General features: G+C 46.6%; 1 protein-coding gene across 2 annotated transcripts in view; it reads right to left on the bottom strand.

Annotated features, from left to right (window-relative positions):
• Positions 1-18,605, bottom strand: part of XPO7 (exportin 7) — a 44,187-nt gene that overhangs the window by 2,479 nt on the left and 23,103 nt on the right. For both annotated transcript variants that reach the window (XM_083880350.1, XM_083880351.1), the window contains exons 10-27: positions 17,898-18,044; positions 16,851-17,023; positions 15,549-15,742; positions 14,968-15,073; positions 13,833-13,968; positions 13,149-13,222; positions 12,087-12,167; positions 11,194-11,257; positions 10,576-10,684; positions 9,610-9,716; positions 8,256-8,344; positions 7,030-7,137; positions 6,844-6,926; positions 5,837-6,051; positions 4,444-4,582; positions 2,441-2,601; positions 863-961; positions 141-268 (exon numbers count right to left, since the gene is read on the bottom strand). In XM_083880350.1, coding sequence (XP_083736476.1) covers positions 141-268; positions 863-961; positions 2,441-2,601; positions 4,444-4,582; positions 5,837-6,051; positions 6,844-6,926; positions 7,030-7,137; positions 8,256-8,344; positions 9,610-9,716; positions 10,576-10,684; positions 11,194-11,257; positions 12,087-12,167; positions 13,149-13,222; positions 13,833-13,968; positions 14,968-15,073; positions 15,549-15,742; positions 16,851-17,023; positions 17,898-18,044 — 2,213 coding nt within the window. The remainder of the gene's footprint in view (positions 1-140; positions 269-862; positions 962-2,440; positions 2,602-4,443; positions 4,583-5,836; positions 6,052-6,843; positions 6,927-7,029; positions 7,138-8,255; positions 8,345-9,609; positions 9,717-10,575; positions 10,685-11,193; positions 11,258-12,086; positions 12,168-13,148; positions 13,223-13,832; positions 13,969-14,967; positions 15,074-15,548; positions 15,743-16,850; positions 17,024-17,897; positions 18,045-18,605) is intronic.

Here is an 18,605-nt window from a genome sequence, read left to right as displayed (position 1 = left end):
CCTGTTGGTTCTCCCAGTTTTCCCCGGTCGGTTCTCCCAGTTCTCCCAGTTTGTTCTCTCAGTTTCCCCTGTTGGTTCTCCCAGTTTCCCCGGTCGGTTCTCCCAGTTTCCCCAGTCTCCCCGGTCTGTTCCCAGCTGACCTGTCGCGGTTCTTGGTGAGCAGGTTGCGCTCGATGCCCTCCATGAGGTTCTCGAAGCAGAGGTGCATGGCCTGCTGCTTCTCCGGGGGCTGGCTGTTCACGATGCTGTTCCGCAGGTCCGAGAAGTACTGGGGGAAAAACGGGGTGAATTCCTGGGGGATCCGCGGTTTGGGAGGGAGAAAAACACCCCTGAGGGTGGTGGGGATGAGGAGGAGCAGCCTGGGGTGGTTTTTATGGATGGAGGGAGGGATGGGGTTGGGTTTTTTGGGTTCAGTTGTTGTTGTGGTTGTGGGGTTGTTTTGAGGGTTGTGTTTGATAAGGGGCTGTAACAAAGGGGGTTGTTTTTTTCTGAAGGGAAAATGGGGATTGGGGGAAAAATTGGGAGGGAAAATTGGGAAAATGGGGAAAGATGGGGGAAAGATGGGGGGAAAATGGGGGGAAAATGGGGGGAAAATGGGGGGAAAGAATGGGGGAAAAATGGGGAAAAAATGGGGGGAAAATGGGGGAAAAATGGGGGGAAAATGGGAGAAAAATGGGGAAAAAATGGGGGGAAAAATGGGGGGAAAAAGGGGGGGAAAAAGGGGGGGAAAAAGGGGGGGAAAATAGGGGGAAAATGAATGGGGGAAAGAATGGGGGAAAATAGGGGTTTGGGAGGGAAAATGGGGTTTGGAGGGAGGAAACTGGAAGTGTCCAGGCCTTTGGCAGGAGGGAGGGGCCTTCACCTTCTCGTTGAGCAGGATGAGGCCCAGCAGGGGCCGGGACATGGACCACTGGTTCCGGCAGTCCTCGAAGATGATGATGTTCAGCACCGTGGAGAGCATCTGCCACGGCCACGAGAGGGTTAACGGTGCCCTTCCACCCCAAATCCCAGCCCAGTCCCATGGATCCCATCCCAAATCCCATCCCTGTCCATGGATCCCATCCCAAATCCCATCCCTGTCCATGGATCCCATCCCAAATCCCATCCCTGTCCATGGATCCTGTCCTAAATCCATGGATCTCATCCCAAATCCCAGCCCAGTCCCATGGATCCCATCCCAAATCCTATCCCATGGATCTCATCCCAAATTCCATCCCAATCCCATGGATCCCATCTCAATCCCATGGATCCCATCCCAAATCCCAATCCCATGGATCCCATCCCAGTCCCACGGATCCCATCTCAATCTTACGGATCCCATCTCAATCCCATGGATCTCATCCCCAATCCCATCGACCTCATTCCAAATTCTATCCCAAATCCATAAATCCCATCCCAAATCCCATCCCATGGACCCCATCTCACGGACCCCACAAATTCCATCAATCCCATCCCATGGACCCCATCCCACAAATCCCATAAATCCCATCCCACAAATCCCATAAATCCCACCCCACAAATCCCATAAATCCCATCCCAAAAATCCCATAAATCCCATCCCAGTTCCCTCCTGGCCTCGGGAGTTTGGATACGCCTGGAGCTCCCAGGTGAGTTTTGGAGCTCACCAGGTGGGTTTTGGGGTTGCCCAGGTGAGTTTTTGGGGTCTTTTGGGGCTCCTCAGTTGCTTTTTTTTTTTTTTTTTTGATTCCTCAGGAATTTTTTGGATTCTCCAGGAGTTTTTTGACCTCCCCAGGTACTTTTTTGCCTCCCCAGGTATTTTTTTCTGCTCCCCAGGGAATTTTTTTTGGCTTTGCCAGGAGTATTTTTGACCTCCCCAAGTGAATTTTTGACCTCCCAGGTATTATTTAACCTCCCCAGGTGAATTTTTGGATTCCCCAGGAGTTTTTTCGATCTCCCAGATTTTTTTTTTTTAATTATTCCCCAGGGTTTTTTTGCATTCCCCAGAGATTTTTTGACCTACCGGGTAAATTTTTGACCTCCCTAGGTATTTTTTAAGCCTCCCCAGATATTTTTTTTTTGATACCCCAGGAGTTTTTTGGATTCCCCAGGAGTTTTTTGGATTCCCCAGGAGTTTTTTGGATTCCCCAGGTACATTTTGGGTTTCCCAGGTGGTTTTTTTTTTTGGTTCCCCTGTAGTTTTTTGCATTCTCCAGGCATTTTTTTTGGTTCTCCGGGAGTTTTTTGACCTCCCAGGTATTTTTTTGACCTCCCAGGTGAATTTTTCACCTCCCCAGGTACGTTTTGGTTTTCCCAGGAATTTTCTGGATTCCCCAGGTACGTTTTGGGTTCCGCAGGTGAATTTTTGACCTCCCCAGGTGAATTTTTGAGCTCCTCAGGTGAATTTTTGACCTCCCCAGGTATTTTTTTGACCTCCCAGGTATTTTTTAAGCCTCCCCAGGTGTGTTTTTTGGGGCCAGACCTGCTGTATCATCTCGGGGTGCTGCTGCATGATGTGCAGGAAGCGGTCGCTCTCCTGGGCCAGGGCCGTGGACCTTTTCTTGGTGCTGCGCGAGAGCTGCTTGAACAGGTACGTGACGATGTGGTCCAGGCACGAGCAGCACCCCGTGCACACCATCGTGTCTGGGGGGGAAATAGTGGGGTTTGGTGTTTGGGGGGGAGAAATTGAGGTTTGGGGAAAAAAAATGAGGGTTTGGGGAAAAAAATGGGGGTTATGTGGAGGAAGATGTGGGAAAAATGGGGGAAAAATGGAGATTGGGGGAAAAACAATGGGGGTTTGGGGAAGGAAATGGGGGTTTGGGGAGGAAAAGTGGGGGAAAATGGGGTTTGAGGGGGAAAAAGGGGAGTTTGGGGAAAAAAAATGGGGGAAAAATGGGGGTTTGGGGGGTGAAATGCGCCCCGTGCTCACCATTGTGTCTGTTTGGGAGAAATAATGGGGTTTGGGGGAGAAATAATGGGGTTTGGGGGGAGAAATAATGGGGTTTGGGATGGGGAAATGCATCCCGTGCACACCATCGTGTCTGGGGGGGAAATAGTGGGGTTTGGTGTTTGGGGGGGAGAAATTGAGGTTTGGGGAAAAAAAATGAGGGTTTGGGGAAAAAAATGGGGGTTATGTGGAGGAAAAATGGGGGAAAAATGGAGATTGGGGGAAAAACAATGGGGGTTTGGGGAAGGAAATGGGGGTTTGGGGAGGAAAAGTGGGGGAAAATGGGGTTTGAGGGGGAAAAAGGGGAGTTTGGGGAAAAAAAATGGGGGAAAAATGGGGGTTTGGGGAGGGGATTGCACCCTGTGCTCACCATTGTGTCTGTTTGGGAGAAATAATGGGGTTTGGGGGAGAAATAATGGGGTTTGGGATGGGGAAATAATGGGGTTTGGGGGAGAAATAATGGGGTTTGGGGGAGAAATAATGGGGTTTGGGATGGGGAAATGCATCCCGTGCACACCATCGTGTCTGCAAGGGGGACACAGAGTCAGGGTTTGGGGGGGAAAAACTGAGGTTTGGGGGAAAAAAATGAGGGTTTGGGGAAAAAAATGGGGGTTTTGTGGAGGAAAATGTGGGAAAAATGGAGATTGGGGGAAAAACAATGGGGGTTTGGGGAAGGAAATGGGGGTTTGGGGAGGGGAAATGGGGGAAAAAATGGGAGTTTGAGGGGAGGGAATGCACCCCGTGCACACCATCGTGTCTGGGGGGGAAATAGTGGGGTTTGGTGTTTGGGTGGGAAAAAATGGGGTTTGGGGAAAAAAAATGAGGGTTTGCGGAAAAAAATGGGGGTTATGTGGAGGAAGATGTGGGAAAAATGGGGGAAAAATGGAGATTGGGGGAAAAACAATGGGGGTTTGGGGAAGGAAATGGGGGTTTGGGGAGGAAAAGTGGGGGGAAATGGGGGTTTGGGAGGGAAATAGGGGGAGAAAATGGGGTTTGGGATGGGGAAATGTACCCTGTGCACACCATCGTGTCTGGGGGGGAAATAATGGGATTTGGGGGGAAATAATGGGGGTTGGGGGAAAAAATGGGGGTTGGGGGAAAAAATGGAGTTTGGCAGGGAAAAATGGAGACTGGGAAAAAAACTTGGGGTTTGGGGAGGGAAAATGTGGGGGAAATGGAGAAAAAATGGGGAAAGAATTGGGGACAAAAATGGGGGAAAAAATGGGGAAAAATGGGGAAAAAATGGGGAAAAATGGGGGAAAAATGGGGAAAAATGGGGAAAAAATGGGGAAGGTGTCCCTGGGATTGGGACTGGATGGGATTTAACCCCTCCCTATCCAAACCATCCCAAAACTCCACCCTCCCACAATTAATTCCGGGATGGCTCAACCACAAAATCACCGCTCTGACCTCTCTCTTCCCCCTTCAACCTCACCTTTCCAATTCTTCCAAAGTGAAAAATTTGGGGTTTTTTTAACCTCCAATCTCTCCCCAGCTGCATCCCCAAGGCCAGGAATTCGGGGAATTCAGGGATTTACCCAGGGCAGTGAGGCCCTCGGAGATGGAGGACAGGATGTACATGATGACGTGGGGCTCCAGGCTGGCAATGAAGTTCATGTGGTCCTGGGTCAGCACTTCCAGCAGGGAATAGTAGGATTGGCTGAGTTTGGGATAGTCCTGGGGTGGGGGGAAAAATAGGGAAAAATCTGCTGGGATGGTTTGGAAGGGCTGAATTTGTGAATTCAAGAGTTTGTGAATGGGCTGGAATGTGCTGGGGGAGCTCCTGGGGATCAGGAGTTTTCTCTGCTGTGATCCCGTGAATTCCAGACTGGGATGGGATTTCAAATCCATTCCCAACCAAAATCCAGGAGTTGGGATAGAATTTCAAATCCATCCCAGCTCAAATCTGGGAATTGGGATGGGATTTCAAATCTATTCCCACCCAAAATCTGGGAATTATTTACATGGTTCCTTTCCAGCCCAAACCATTCCATGATCCAATGAATTCCAAACTGGGATGGGATTTTAAATCTTTTCCCACCCAAAATCTGGGAATTGGGATGGGATTTTAAATCAATCCCAATCCAAAATCCAGGAGTTGGGACAGGATTTAAAATCCATTCCCACCCAAAATCCAGGACTTGGGACAGAATTTAAAATTCACCCCACCCCACAACCCATGAATCACCTCCACCCTCCCTCCCCATCCCTTCTCCCTTCCCATCCCTCCCCAAACCCCTCCAACCCCATCCCAATCCCCTCCATCCATCCCAAACCCCATCCCAAACCCCTCCACCCCATCCCAAACCCCTCCATCCCTCCCTGGGACCCTCCACCCCATCCCAAACCCCTCCAACCCCATCCCAAACCCCTCCAACCCCATCCCAAACCCCTTCAAACCCATCCCAAACCCCTTCAAACCCATCCCAAACCCCTCTAAACCCATCCCAAACCCCTCCACCCATCCCAAACCCCTTCAAACCCATCCCAAACCCCTCTAAACCCATCCCAAACCCCTCCCCAAACCCCTCCAGCCCATCCCAAACCCCTCCACCCCACCCCAAACCCCTCCACCCCACCCCAAACCCCTCCAAACCCATCCCAAACCCCTCCAACCCCATCCCAAACCCCTCCAACCCCATCCCAAACCCCTTCAAACCCACCCCAAACCCCTCCACCCCATCCCAAACCCCTCCAACCCCACCCCAAACCCCTTCAAACCCATCCCAAACCCCTCTAAACCCATCCCAAACCCCTCCAACCACATCCCAAACCCCTCCATCCCCACCCCAAACCCCTCCATCCCCATCCCAAACCCCTCCACCCCATCCCAAACCCCTCCATCCCCATCCCAGACCCCTCTAAACCCATCCCAAACCCCTCCACCCCTCCCTTTCCCTCTGTTCAGCATTCCCAGGCCTGTGTCCTGACCAGGAGGTCGCTGTGTGGGATGGAGAGCAGCAGTTTGATGAAGGTCTGCAGGGCGTTGTCCAGCGCGTCGTCCCCGTAGAGCCGGAAGACGCCGAAGTTGACGTAGCTGCCGCTCAGCGCCGCCTTCAGCATGGAGAAGCAGATGGAGATTCCCTTCAGCTTCAGCGCGTACACCTGATCCTTCGGCACCTCGCCCAGCGTCAGGATGCGATTCCCTGCCAGGAATTCCCGCTTGGAATCATCACCCTGCCCGGGGTCCCATCCCGGAGTTTTAAAGCCGTTCCCACCCGAAATCGGGGAATCGATGAGGTTTCAGATCCATTTGAATGCAAACCATTCCATGATCCCATGAATTCCAAAATGGATGGAATTTTAAATCCATTCCCACCCAAAATCTGGGAATTGATGGGGTTTCAAATCCATTAGAATGTAAACCATTCCATGATCCCATAAATTCCAAAATGGACGAGATTTATAATCCATTCCAACCCAAATTGAGCAGTTGGGATTTCAAATTCTTTCCAACCCAAACCATTCCATGATCCAATGAATTCCAAACTGGATGGGATTTCAAATCCAAACCAACCCAAAATCGGGGACTTGGGATGGGATTTCAAATCATTTCCACCCAAACCATTCCACAATCCAGTGAATTCCAAACTGGATGGATTTAAATGGATTAAATGGATTTCAGATCCATTCCCACCCAAAATCTGGGAATTATTTACGTGGTTCCTTTCCAACCCAAACCATTCCATGATCCAGTGAATTCCAAACTGGATGGATTTAAATGGATTAAATGGATTTCAGATCCATTCCCACCCGGAATCTGGGAATCGGGACAGGATTTGAAATCCATTTCTGACCCAAACCATTCCACGATCGTAGAAATTCAAAAACTGGGATGAGATTTCAAATCCATTCCAACCCAAACCATTCTATGATCCCACAAATCCCAATCTGGAATTTCCCCCTGGATCCCCCCGGGCAGCTCCAGGATCTCTCACCGTAGGTCGTGATCATCTTGCTGGTCTCCCGGAAGAGCAGGATCCCGTTGGGAGAGGAGACGTCAAACTGCAGCCGCTGGGATCTGGGGGGGAAAAACAGGGGTAAGAACCACACACAGAGGGATGAATGAACTCTGTTCTGAGGCGCAGAATTCCAGGAAATCCCGGATTTTTGGGAATTCTTACCTGTTGTGGACCAGCTCGGCCATGAGTTTGAGGACGGGCGTGGTGCAGGCGGGGTCGTGGTACCAGAGCTCGATGGCTCTCTGCAGGATGGGCATGTAGGACGGGTAACTGCAGCGGGAATTAAGGAATTCCCAGTTTTTCCAGGGCCAAAAAATCCCATGGGAATGGGAATATTCCGTGAGTAGGGCAGGGAAGGTTTTAGGGTTAAAATTAAAAATTATTATTATTTTTTTATCCTGGAAAAATTAATGGTTGTGGTAAAAATCAGGATGAAATGTAAAAAATTCAAGGGAAAAATTCTAATTTTTTAAGGGAAATTAAAACTTAAAAAGTTTTGTTTTTTTTTTTTTTTTTTGTGGGGAGGAGCCAATTAAGGAATTCTCAGTTTTTCCAGGGCCAAAAAAATCCCATGGGAATGGAATTTTCCATGAGTGTAGCAGGGCAGGGGAGGTTTTAGGGTTGTGCTTAAAAATTATTATTTTTTTTTATCCCGGAAAAATTAATGGTTGTGGTAAAAATCAGGATGAAACGCAAAATTCGAGGGAAAGATCCGGATTTTTAAAAGGGAAATTAGAACCTAAAAAGGTTTTTTTTTGTGAGGGAGGACCCAAGAGAAAAATCCCAATTTTTAAAGGAAATCCCAATTCTCTTAAGGGAAACCAGAAGCCAAAAATGTGGGGGTTTTTTATGGAAGGAAAGGGAGGGAAAAAAAATGCCAATTTTTTTGAGGCAAACCAGAATTTTTGGGAGTGAAGGACACTAAATCCTATAAATCCAAGGGATATTCCCAGGGAAATTCAGGAAATTTCCAGAAACTTGGGATTTAAGGCTTGGAATGAAGGACACAAAATCCTATAAATCCAGGCGGGATTATTGCCTGGAAATTGGGAATTCTGTAGCTGTTTTAAGGCTTGGAATGTGAAATCCTATAAATCCTGGGGGATTATTCCCAGGAATTCGGGATTTCTAGAGTTGTTTTACGGCTCGGAATGAAGGACGTGAAATCCTATAAATCCAGGGGGGAGTTGGGGTTTCTGGAGCTGTTTTAAGGCTCGGAATGAAGGATGTAAAATCCTATAAATCCAGGGGATTATTCCCAGGAAATTGGGATTTTTGGGGCTGTTTTAAGGCTTGGAATATGAAATCCTATAAATCCAGGGGGATCATTCCTGGAATTGGGGTTTCTGGAGGGGATTTCTGGGGTTTGGGATGCGGGGTCAGGATACATCCACTCGAAGAGCATCATGAAGCTGCTCTTGGCGTTGAAGGCGAAGGCGATGCCGCGCAGGTCCCGCACCAAACCCACCAGAGTGCGCTGCCGGATGGGAGAGAGAGACATCAGCCCAAACATTGATTAACACATCCAGCAATCCATCGATCAATTGATCCATCCATCCATCGATTAACCCATCCATATGTCAGTCCATCAATTAATCCATCAATCCATCCATCGATTAACCCATCCATATGTCAGTCCATCAATTAATCCATCAATCAATTGATCCATCGATTAACCCATCCATACGTCAGTCCATCAATTAATCCATCAATCCATCCATCGATTAACCCATCCATACGTCAGTCCATCAATTAATCCATCAGTCCATCCATTGATTAACCCATCCATATGTCAGTCCATCAATTAACCCATCCATCCATCGATTAACCCATCCATATGTCAGTCCATCAATTAACCCATCAGTCCATCCATTGATTAACCCATCCATATGTCAGTCCATCAATTAATCCATCAGTCCATCCATTGATTAACCCATCCATATGTCAGTCCATCAATTAACCCATCCATCCATCAATTAACCCATCCATTCGTCCGTCGATTCATTAATTAACCCATCCATATGTCAATCCATCAATTAACCCATCCATTCATCCGTCAATCCATCAATTAAACCATCCATCAATTCATCAATCAATCCATCTATCAACCCATTCATTAAATCAAATCAATCCATCAATTAATTCATCAATTAAACCATAAATCCATCAATTAATCCATCAATTGATCCATCAATACATCCATCTGGCAATCCATCAATTAATCCATCCATCCATCAACCCATTCATCAAATCAAATCAATCAATCCATCCATCAATTAATTCATCAATTAAACCATCCATCCGTCAATCCATCAATTAATCCATCAATCAAATAAATCAATCCATCAATCAATCAACCCATCCACTGATCCATCTTTCGATCCATCAATCCATCAATCAATCCATCCATCAAATAAATCAATCCATCATAAATCCATCAATCTATCCATCAATCAATCCATCCATCAATCCAATCAATCAAAATGATCCATCCATCAGTCCATGGATTGATCCATCAATCCATCCATCCATCAACCAGTCCATCAATCCATCAATTAATCCATCAATCCATCCATCAATCAGTCCATCAATCCATCCACCAATCCATCAATCAATCCTTCAATTGATCCATCCATCATCAATCCATCCATCAAATCAATCAATCCATCCACCCATCAATCCACAAACCCCCAAATTCCATGGAAAAGATCCCAGAAAACTGGGAATTTCCTCCCCCCCGACCTTGGCCTCCTGCTCGTTGAAGGAGTTGGTGCTGAACATCTGAGCCACGGCCTCGAAGGCAGCGGTGAGGGGCAGCATGAACTGCTCGTACTGATCCTCGTCCTCCCCTGGAAAAAACATGGAAAACCCATGGGAAACCCATGGAAAACCCACGGGAAACCCCCCAGGAACTGCTCAAGACTGATCCTCGTCCTCCCCTGGAAAACCCATGGGAAATCCATGGAAAACCCATGGGAAACCCATGGAAAACCCATGGTAAACCCCCCAGGAACTGCTCAAGACTGATCCTCATCCTCCCCTGGAAAAAACATGGAAAACCCATGGGAAACCCATGGAAAACCCATGGGAAACCCCCCAGGAACTGCTCGTACTGATCCTCGTCCTCCCCTGGAAAAAACATGGAAAATCCATGGGAAACCCATGGGAAATCCATGGAAAACCCATGGGAAACCCCCAGCAACTGCTCAGACTGATCCTTGTCCTCCCCTGGAAAAAAACATGGAAAATTCATCAGAAATCCATGGAAAAGCCATAGGAAATCCAGGGAAAACCTCCATGAACTGCTCAGACTGATCCTTGTCCTCCCTTGAAAGAAAACATGGAAAATCCATGGAAAATCCATGGAAAACCCCCCAGGAATTGCTCAGACTGATCCTCATCCTCCTCTGGAACAGGAAACAAACTGAGAAAACTGATCCCAAATCTTGGAATGGCAAAATTTCTTCTCAATTTTGGTAGGATGGAAAAATTTATCCCAAATTTTGGGACGGTAAAATCGATCCCAAATCTTGATGGGACAGAAAAATTTCTCCCCGTTTCTGTTCTCAGCACCGAACTCAATTTTTCTTTTTCCCATTTGGCTTTTCCCACCCCAACACTGTTTCCTGGTGATGCTCCAGCTCCCGAAATTCCATAATCCAGTTCCCAAATGCCGGAATTTTGCCGGAATTCCCAGGAAAAAACTACCTAAATCCACCATGAGGAGCCGTCCCAGGGCCGTGTAGAACGTGGTCCGACACCTCATGTCCGTCAGGTTGGATTGGTTGTTGATTCCCAGGAAGGAAAAGTGCTCACTCTGGAAAAGGAAAATCGGGATGGGTTAAATCCCAAAATCCTGAAATCTCAAAATCCTGAAAATCCCCAAAATCCTGAAAATCCCAAAATCCTGAAATCCCAAAATCCTGAAATCCCAAAATCCTGAAAATCCCAAAATCCTGAAATCCTAAAATCCTGAAATCCTAAAATCCTGAAATCCCAAAATCCTGAAAATCCCAAAATCCTGAAATCCCAAAATCCTGAAAAACCCAAAATCCTGAAAATCCCAAAATCCTGAAATCCCAAAATCCTGAAATCCTAACCCCCCCAAGGCTGGGAATTTCCAAGGAATGAGTGTGGATTTAATGGAGAGGATTTCAAGGATTTCATTTTCGGGAATGAGATTCCCAAATCCCAAACTGAAGAATCCCCAACCCAAAATTCCCCCAAAATTCCCATTTTCCAGAGGAAATCTGAGTCAGATCCCATTCCAAAGGGAATCCAGGAGTGGGAATTTTCCTGGGAATGAGGAGGGGATTGTTGACTCACCGTGTGATTGTTCAGCATGAACTGCACGGCGCTGAGCTTCACCAGCTTCCGCACGCTGCTGTACGTGCAGGGGGGTCAAGGAAACAGCGGAATTCCTGCAATTCCCTGGAAAAACACTCCCGGGAAAAATGGGATCGTGTACCTGGATTATTCAGGATGTTTGGGAATTTTAGGTGTGGTCCAAGGATAATCCAGATTATGGGAATCTCGGCTTGCGGAGACGCTCTGGGGGAAAATTCAGATTTTGGAATTTCCGGAAATTCTGGAATTTCTGGGAAATCACTTCCAGGGCCAGGCTGGAAAAATGGGATTGTGTCCCTGGATTATTCAGGAAGTTTGGGAATTTTAGGTGTGTTCCAAGGATAGTCCAAATTGTGGGAATCTCGGCTTGGGGAGATGCTCTGGGGGAAAATTCAGGGTCTGGAATTTCTGGAATTCCTGGAAATTCTGGAATTCTGGGAAATCACTTCCAGGGCCAGGCTGGAAAAATGGGATTGTGTCCCTGGATTATTCAGGAAGTTGGGAATTCTGTCTTTTCAAGGATAACCCAAATTGTGGAAATCTCGGCTTGAGGAGACACTCTGGGGAAAAACTCAAGGTCTGGAATTCCTGGAAATTCCTGGAAATTCCGGAATTCCTGGAAAACCAGAAGACAGACAAGAATCCACCTGCACACACTCAACTCCAAAGGAATTCTAATCCACAATAAATAAATAATAATAATAAAAAAATCAACATTCCACCAGCCTCATCCCACCCTCCGCTCTCCTCACTCCCAAAAAATTCCGGGAAAAAAAAAATCAGGAATTTTTGGCAATTCCCATTCCATAAGAACTTCTGGATCATTTTTCCCTTTTCCCAAGGATTTGGGAGCTTTTCCCAAAAAAGGATATCCAATGGAGAGGTCGTTGAGCAGCTGCAGAGTCTTGGAGGTGATGGGCTCACAGCGGCCCCAGTACTTCAGGTTGGTGATGCTGGGGAAGGAAAAAATGGGATTAGACGGATTTTTCCAGGATTTTTCCAGGATTTTTAGTGGATTTTTCCAGGTTTTTTTCTGGGAATTGTGGTGGATTTTTCCAGTGTTTTTTCTGGGAATTGTGGTGGAATTTTCCAGGATTTTTTTCTGGGAATTGTGGTGGATTTTTCCAGGATTTTTTGGGGGAATTGTAGTGGATTTTTCTGGGAATTGTGGTAGTTTTCTCTGGGAATTGTGGTGGATTTTATCAGGATTTTTTCTGGGAATTGTGGTGGATTTTTCCAGGGTTTTTTGTGGGAATTGTGGTGGATTTTTTCTGGGAATTGTGGTGGAATTTTCCAGGATTTATTTGGGGAATTGTGGTGGGTTTTTCCAGGATTTTTTTTGGGAATTGTGGTGGATTTTTCCAGGGTTTTTTTCTGGGAATTGTGGTGGGTTTTTCCAGGATTTTTTTTGGGAATTGTGGTGGAATTTTCCAGGGTTTTTTCTGGGAATTGTGGTGTTTTTTTCTGGGAATTGTGGTGGATTTTTCCAGGATTTTTTTTTTGGGGAATTATGGTGGGTTTTTCCAGGATTTTTTCGGGAATTGGTTCCGAAAGTTCCAAAGAAACTTTTCCAGACAAATGGATTAAAAAAATGGATAAAATAATGGACAGATTTGCAGCACTCCAAGGAAAACCTGGATTGAATTCCAAGGAAAAACTTGGGAGGAGCTTTGAGCCCCTTTCCCACCTGGAATCTTGTGCTGGGCATTCCCTCTCCCTCCCTTTGGAATTCCGGAAAAAAATTCCATTCTCCAGGAGCTTTTTTTTAATAAAATTTTTGCGGAATTTGGAAAAATTCCACCCCAAACCCTCTGAGCTAAATAAACCTTGACCATTTTCATGCAGGGAGAAATTCCAGGGTTTTTTAGGTGGAGGACAATCCCTGAGTGCAGTTTTTCCTGGAGAAAATTCCAGGAAATCCTTGGAACACTCACATTTTCCCGATGAAGACGCTCAGCACCATCGTCTCGTCGTTCAGCCCCAGAACCTCCGAGAGCCTCCGGTACAGCTGCCCAAAAATAAAATAAAATAAAATAAAATAAAATAAAATAAAATAAAATAATAATAAAATAAAACAAAACAAAATAAAACAACACAAAACAAAATAAATAAAACAAAATAAATAAAAATAAAAATAAAAACAAAAAAAAAAAAATAAAATAAAAACAGAATACAACATAATAAAATAAAAATAAAATTACAATAAAATAAAATAAAATCACAATGAAATACAATAAAATACGATAATAAAATAAAACAGAACAAAATAAAATAAAATAAAACAAAATAAACCAAAATAAAATCCAATAAAACAAAATAAAATAAAACAAACCCAAAGCAAAATAAAATAAAACAAAACAAAAAAACCCAAACCAAACCAAACCAAAATAAAATAAAATAAAACAAAATAAAATAAAATAAGTAAAATGAGGAAAAATCACAGAAAATGGGACTTATTTCCAGGTAAAACAGGGAGAAATGACAGATAATGGGATTTAATTCCAGTAAAATGAGGAAAAATCACAAAAAATGGGATTTATTTCCATAATTAATTAACGAATGAATGAATTAAGGCTTGTTTTCCTGGGGAAAAGGTGGAATTGCTGGAATTCCCTCACCTTGGAAGACTTCTGCACCTGATCCCCGATGTAGATCTTGCGGAATTGCTCGAAGAAGCTCAACATGGCCAATTCCAGCTTCTCATTCCCCGCCTGGGCCAGCCGCGAATCCGTCAGGTTCATCAGCTGCAGCACCCTGCGGGAAAAAGGGGGAAAAGTGGGAAAAAGGGGGGAAAAGGGGGGGAAAATGGGGGGAAAAAGAGGGGGAAAAAGGGGGGAATAAAGGGGGAAAAAACGGGAAAAAAGGGGGGGGAAAGGGGAAGAAAAGAGGAAAGGAGGAGAACAATTCCTTTTTCCCTGCTCTTTTCCCTTCATTCTTTATTATAATTTATTATTTATAATATTTATATCTGAATTCCCAATGGATTTTCAATCCCAAAAGTCTAGTTAACGACACCATAAAATCCGACCATCCCAAGCCCAAATTTTCCCAATAATTCCCAATATTTCCAAGCCCAACATTCCCTAATTAATAATTAATGACCAATTCCCTTTTCCCTGCTCTATCCCCTTCATTTTTTGTTAAAACCCGAATTCCAGCTGGATTTTCAATCCCAAAAATCCAGGTAATGACATAATAAAATCTGACCTTTCCAGGCCCAACATTCCCAATAATTCTCAGTATTTCCAAATCCAACATTCCCTAACTAATAATTAATGACCAATTCCCTTTTCCGTGCTCTTTCTTCCTCATTCCCTGCCACAACCTCGACTCCCTTTGGCAATTGCTGCTGCCTCCATCCATCCCTCATCCCTCCATCCCTCCATCCCTCATCCCTCCATCCCTCCCTCCCTCCCTCCCTCCATCCCTCCCTCATCCATCCATCCATCCCTTCATCCATCCCTCCATCCATCCCTCCATCCATCCATCCCTCCATCCATCCATCCATCCCTCCATCCCCAATCCATCCATCCATCCATCCATCCATCCCTCCATCCATCCATCCATCCCTCCATCCCCAATCCATCCCTCCATCCCTCCATCCATCCATCCATCCATCCATCCCTTTTCCCACCCACAATTCCCACCAAACCCAGAACTGGAAAACAATGAACAACCCTCTCCCGGATCTCCTGGGAGCAGATTTTACTGGAACATCCACGTGGATTTGGATTTTGATGGATTCCCCCTCACCTGCAGACCAGCTCCCCGTCCATGGCGTCCTGCTCGTCGGTGCTGGCGAAGGAGACGCGGCCGCCGATGACGGCGCCGATGATGTAAACCAGCCACGTCAGGCGCCCTGGGGACACGCGGGGACACCGGGGGACAGTGGCACCTTGAGGTGGCACCTCCCGGATAAAGGAGTCCCCCAAAGGAATTGGGTTTTTTTTTCCCGAAATAAATCGGTTTTGTGTATGGGAGGTGGATTGAGGTGTGGGAGGGCAGAGTCTCCAGGCAGGGAGGGGTGGGAAATGCACGGGTACGGCTTGGAGTGCGGAAAAGAGGGATGGGATTTGGGATGGGAACCATGGGATGGGATCTGGGATGGGATCCATGGAATGGGAACCATGGGATGGGATGCATGGGATGGGATAGGATTGATGGGATCCATGGGATGGGATTTGGGATGGGATTGATGAGATGGAATTGACGGGATGGAATTTGTGGGATAAGATGGGATGGGATTTGGGATGGGATCCACAGGCTGGGCTGGGATTTGGGACGTTCCCATGGACAAACCATGGACAAAAAAAATTTGGGAATTCCATGCTGACCTTCCTGCACGGCCAGGTCCATGGGGCTGGCGCTGGCGCTCTGCAGCAGCTCCTGGTAGGACTGGGCCGACTGGTCGAAGAGCTGCACCAGCAGCGCACACGTCTTCTCGTACTCGCAGCGCCCGATGGTGGAGAGCTGGTCCAGCTGCTGCTGCACCAGCCCCGTGTCCTCCAGAGGGTCCTCCAGCCCATCCCTGGCAAAAAAACACAGGGAAAAAATGGGTCAGGAGGTGGGTGGACGGTCCAGATGATGCTGCTGCACCAATCCTGTGCCCCTCCAAGCCATCCCTGGGAAAAGAACATGGAAAAATGGATCCAGGGGGTCTCAGCAGCTCCAAATCCCCATTTTTACCCCCTAAATCCTGTATAAAGGCAGAGTGACCTCCCATCATGGGGGGAGTCACCTCGTGAACGCCTTGGCCGGACACAAAAAATTTCTAAGATAAGAATTAATAAACAACATGAAAAACCAAAAAAAACAAGACCTTGAGACTCCACATCCTTCTCACCCCTGTCCTGGGTTGTGGTGTGGGATGTGCACACAGTATTTATTCCATCCCCATCCCCATGAGCTGTTGGAACCAGGTGGGGCAGTGTTTTCCCAGGCCCCTCCTTTGGGCTCTTCTGCTCATGGCCCATCAATGCCTTGCCCAGGACTCACAGGGAACTCCCTCCAGGAGCTCTCTCTGTTTAATGGGCCATCAAGGAGCCACTGCACGACTCCTCATCCCATTGGGAGATGCTCCCAATGCCCAGGGGGAGGAGCCAAGCATTCCCACCTGGAGAGAATCTGGGATTTGGGACAGGACAAGCAGCCCTGAGCCACTGGATTCCCAGAGGAGCAGAGCTCCCAGACCTTTCTGTGGGATCACTGCTTCAGGAAGAGCCCCTCACCTGGACTGCTCCCCCCACCCTGCTCAGGCTGTGTTCTGACTCTGCCAGTGCTCCTTTGTGTTATTGCATTGATCTTATTTTATTTTATTTTATTTTACCTTTCTCCTTATTAAATCGCATTTCTGACTTGGAGCCTCTCACTCATTTTTCTTTTAAACCACGACACCCAACAACACCAAATAAAGACCCCAAACCCCTCTGACCTCTTATTATTACCTTTCTCCTTATTAAATTCTATTTCTGACTCGGAGCCTCTCACTCATTTTACTTCCAAACCACAACACACCTCACACCAAACACAGAATAAACCCAAAACCTTCAGAAAAAACACTCCACACCAACCCCCAACTTCAAAAATCCTGGATGAGAGAGACAAAACCATCAACGTGAGAGGCTGGACGGGCTCACCTGAGGATGATGTGCACGGACTCCAGGCGGGAGGTGATGTAGGCTTTGGTCACCTCGGGCGTGTAGGTCTCCAGCATGTGCGGCTCCGTGGCCTTGACGTAGGGGACAGAGGCAGCCAGGCGCTGCCACAGGCTCAGCAGGTAGTGCACGCTGTTGGGGGCGAATTCCCAGTGCTCCACAGGGAAAAGGAAGGAAAAAAAAGCAGGGATTGGTCATTTGTGTTGTTTGATTTGAGTTTTTCCCATAGGTTTTGGGTTGGAAAGGGTTTAAAGCTCAGTTCGCTGCATCTTCGTCTATGTTTGATGGTCTGGTGGCCAAATTAACCAGGAATTTCACGGCAAGTTGTTGGGGGCGAATTCCCAGTGCTCCAGAGGGAAAAAGGAAGGAAAACAAAGCAGGAAGTTGTGATTTGTGTTGTTTTTTTCCATAGAATTTAGGTTGGAGGGGTTTAAAGCTCAGTTCGCTGCATCTTCATCTAAGTTTGATGGTCTGGTTATCAAATTAACCAGGAATTTCAGGGCAAATTGTTGGGGGCGAATTCCCAGTGCTCCACAAGGGAAAAGGAAAGAAAAAAAAGCAGGGAGTTGTGGTTTGCGTTGTTTGAAATTAGTTTTTCCTACAAAATTTGGGTTGGAAAGGGTTTAAAGTTCAGTTCGCTGTATCTTCATCTAACCTTCCACTGGCCTGGTTGTCAAATTGACCAGGAATTTCAGGGCAAATTGTTGGGGGCGAATTCCCAGGGCTTCCAGAGGGGAAAAACAAAGAAAAGAAAGCAGGGAGTTTACTCCCAAATCAGCAGCAAAAATGGGGTTTTTTTGGGGGGATTTTAGGACTGGGAACTCCCAACTCAAAAGGTCTCAACCCACAGATCCCATTCAGGAAACAACAACAATCCACATTTTTTTTGTCCATAATCCCAACGGAACTGGAAAAAAATTAGAAATTTCTGTAATTTTGGCAGGAACGAACCATCAGAAGAAACTCCAGGATTAATTTTATTCCCAGTTAACCCCAAACCCCACAAAAGGAGGGACAAAGAGCCGATACCTGCAGGCTGGTGACGGTGAAGTTGGCGATGAGCCGGATCACCTCGGGGTAATTCTCCACCTTGACCAGCTCCCCCAGTTGGTAGTTGCTCTTCAGCCTGGCCAGCAGCCGGCAGAACTCGTGGTAGTTGTTGGGGTCTGATAAACTCTGGGAGGGAGAAAATGGGGAGGGGGAGTCAGGACTGGGTTTGATGGGGTCCCTAACAGGGGTTGGGAGCAGCGTGGAGTTGTCAGAGAGATGAGAAATCCCAGTTTGGATGTTGGATCAGGTGAGGAATTGTCACATTTTTTGGGGTTTGGGGCATTTCAGAGATGGTTCCAGTCCCTAAATACTCTTCTAAAGGAAATCTCACTCTGGTCATTGAACCAGGTCAAGAATTCTCACATTTCCTGGGTTTTGGGCATTTCCAGAGATGATTCCAGTCCTTAATTAATCTTCCAAGAGAGAAATTATTCCCACAGGAACAACTGTCCCCTGCCAGAGGTTGGGATCATGATGGAATCATCAGAAAGCAAATAAATCCCACTCTGGACATATAAAACAGATCAGGAATTGTCACATTTCCTGGGTTTTGGGCATTTCCAGGGATGGTTCCAGTCCTTAAATACACTTATAATGGAAATCCCATTCTGCCCTTTGAACCAGGTCAGAAACTGCCACATTTCCTGAGTTTAGGGTTCCAGTCCCTAAATACTCTTCCAAAGGAAA

The sequence above is a fragment of the Zosterops lateralis genome (assembly GCF_965231275.1).
Source record: "Zosterops lateralis genome assembly, chromosome: 30".
NCBI lineage: Eukaryota > Metazoa > Chordata > Aves > Passeriformes > Zosteropidae > Zosterops > Zosterops lateralis.
Note: the sequence above shows the minus strand (reverse complement) of the source record. Positions and strands in the feature narration are given on the sequence as shown.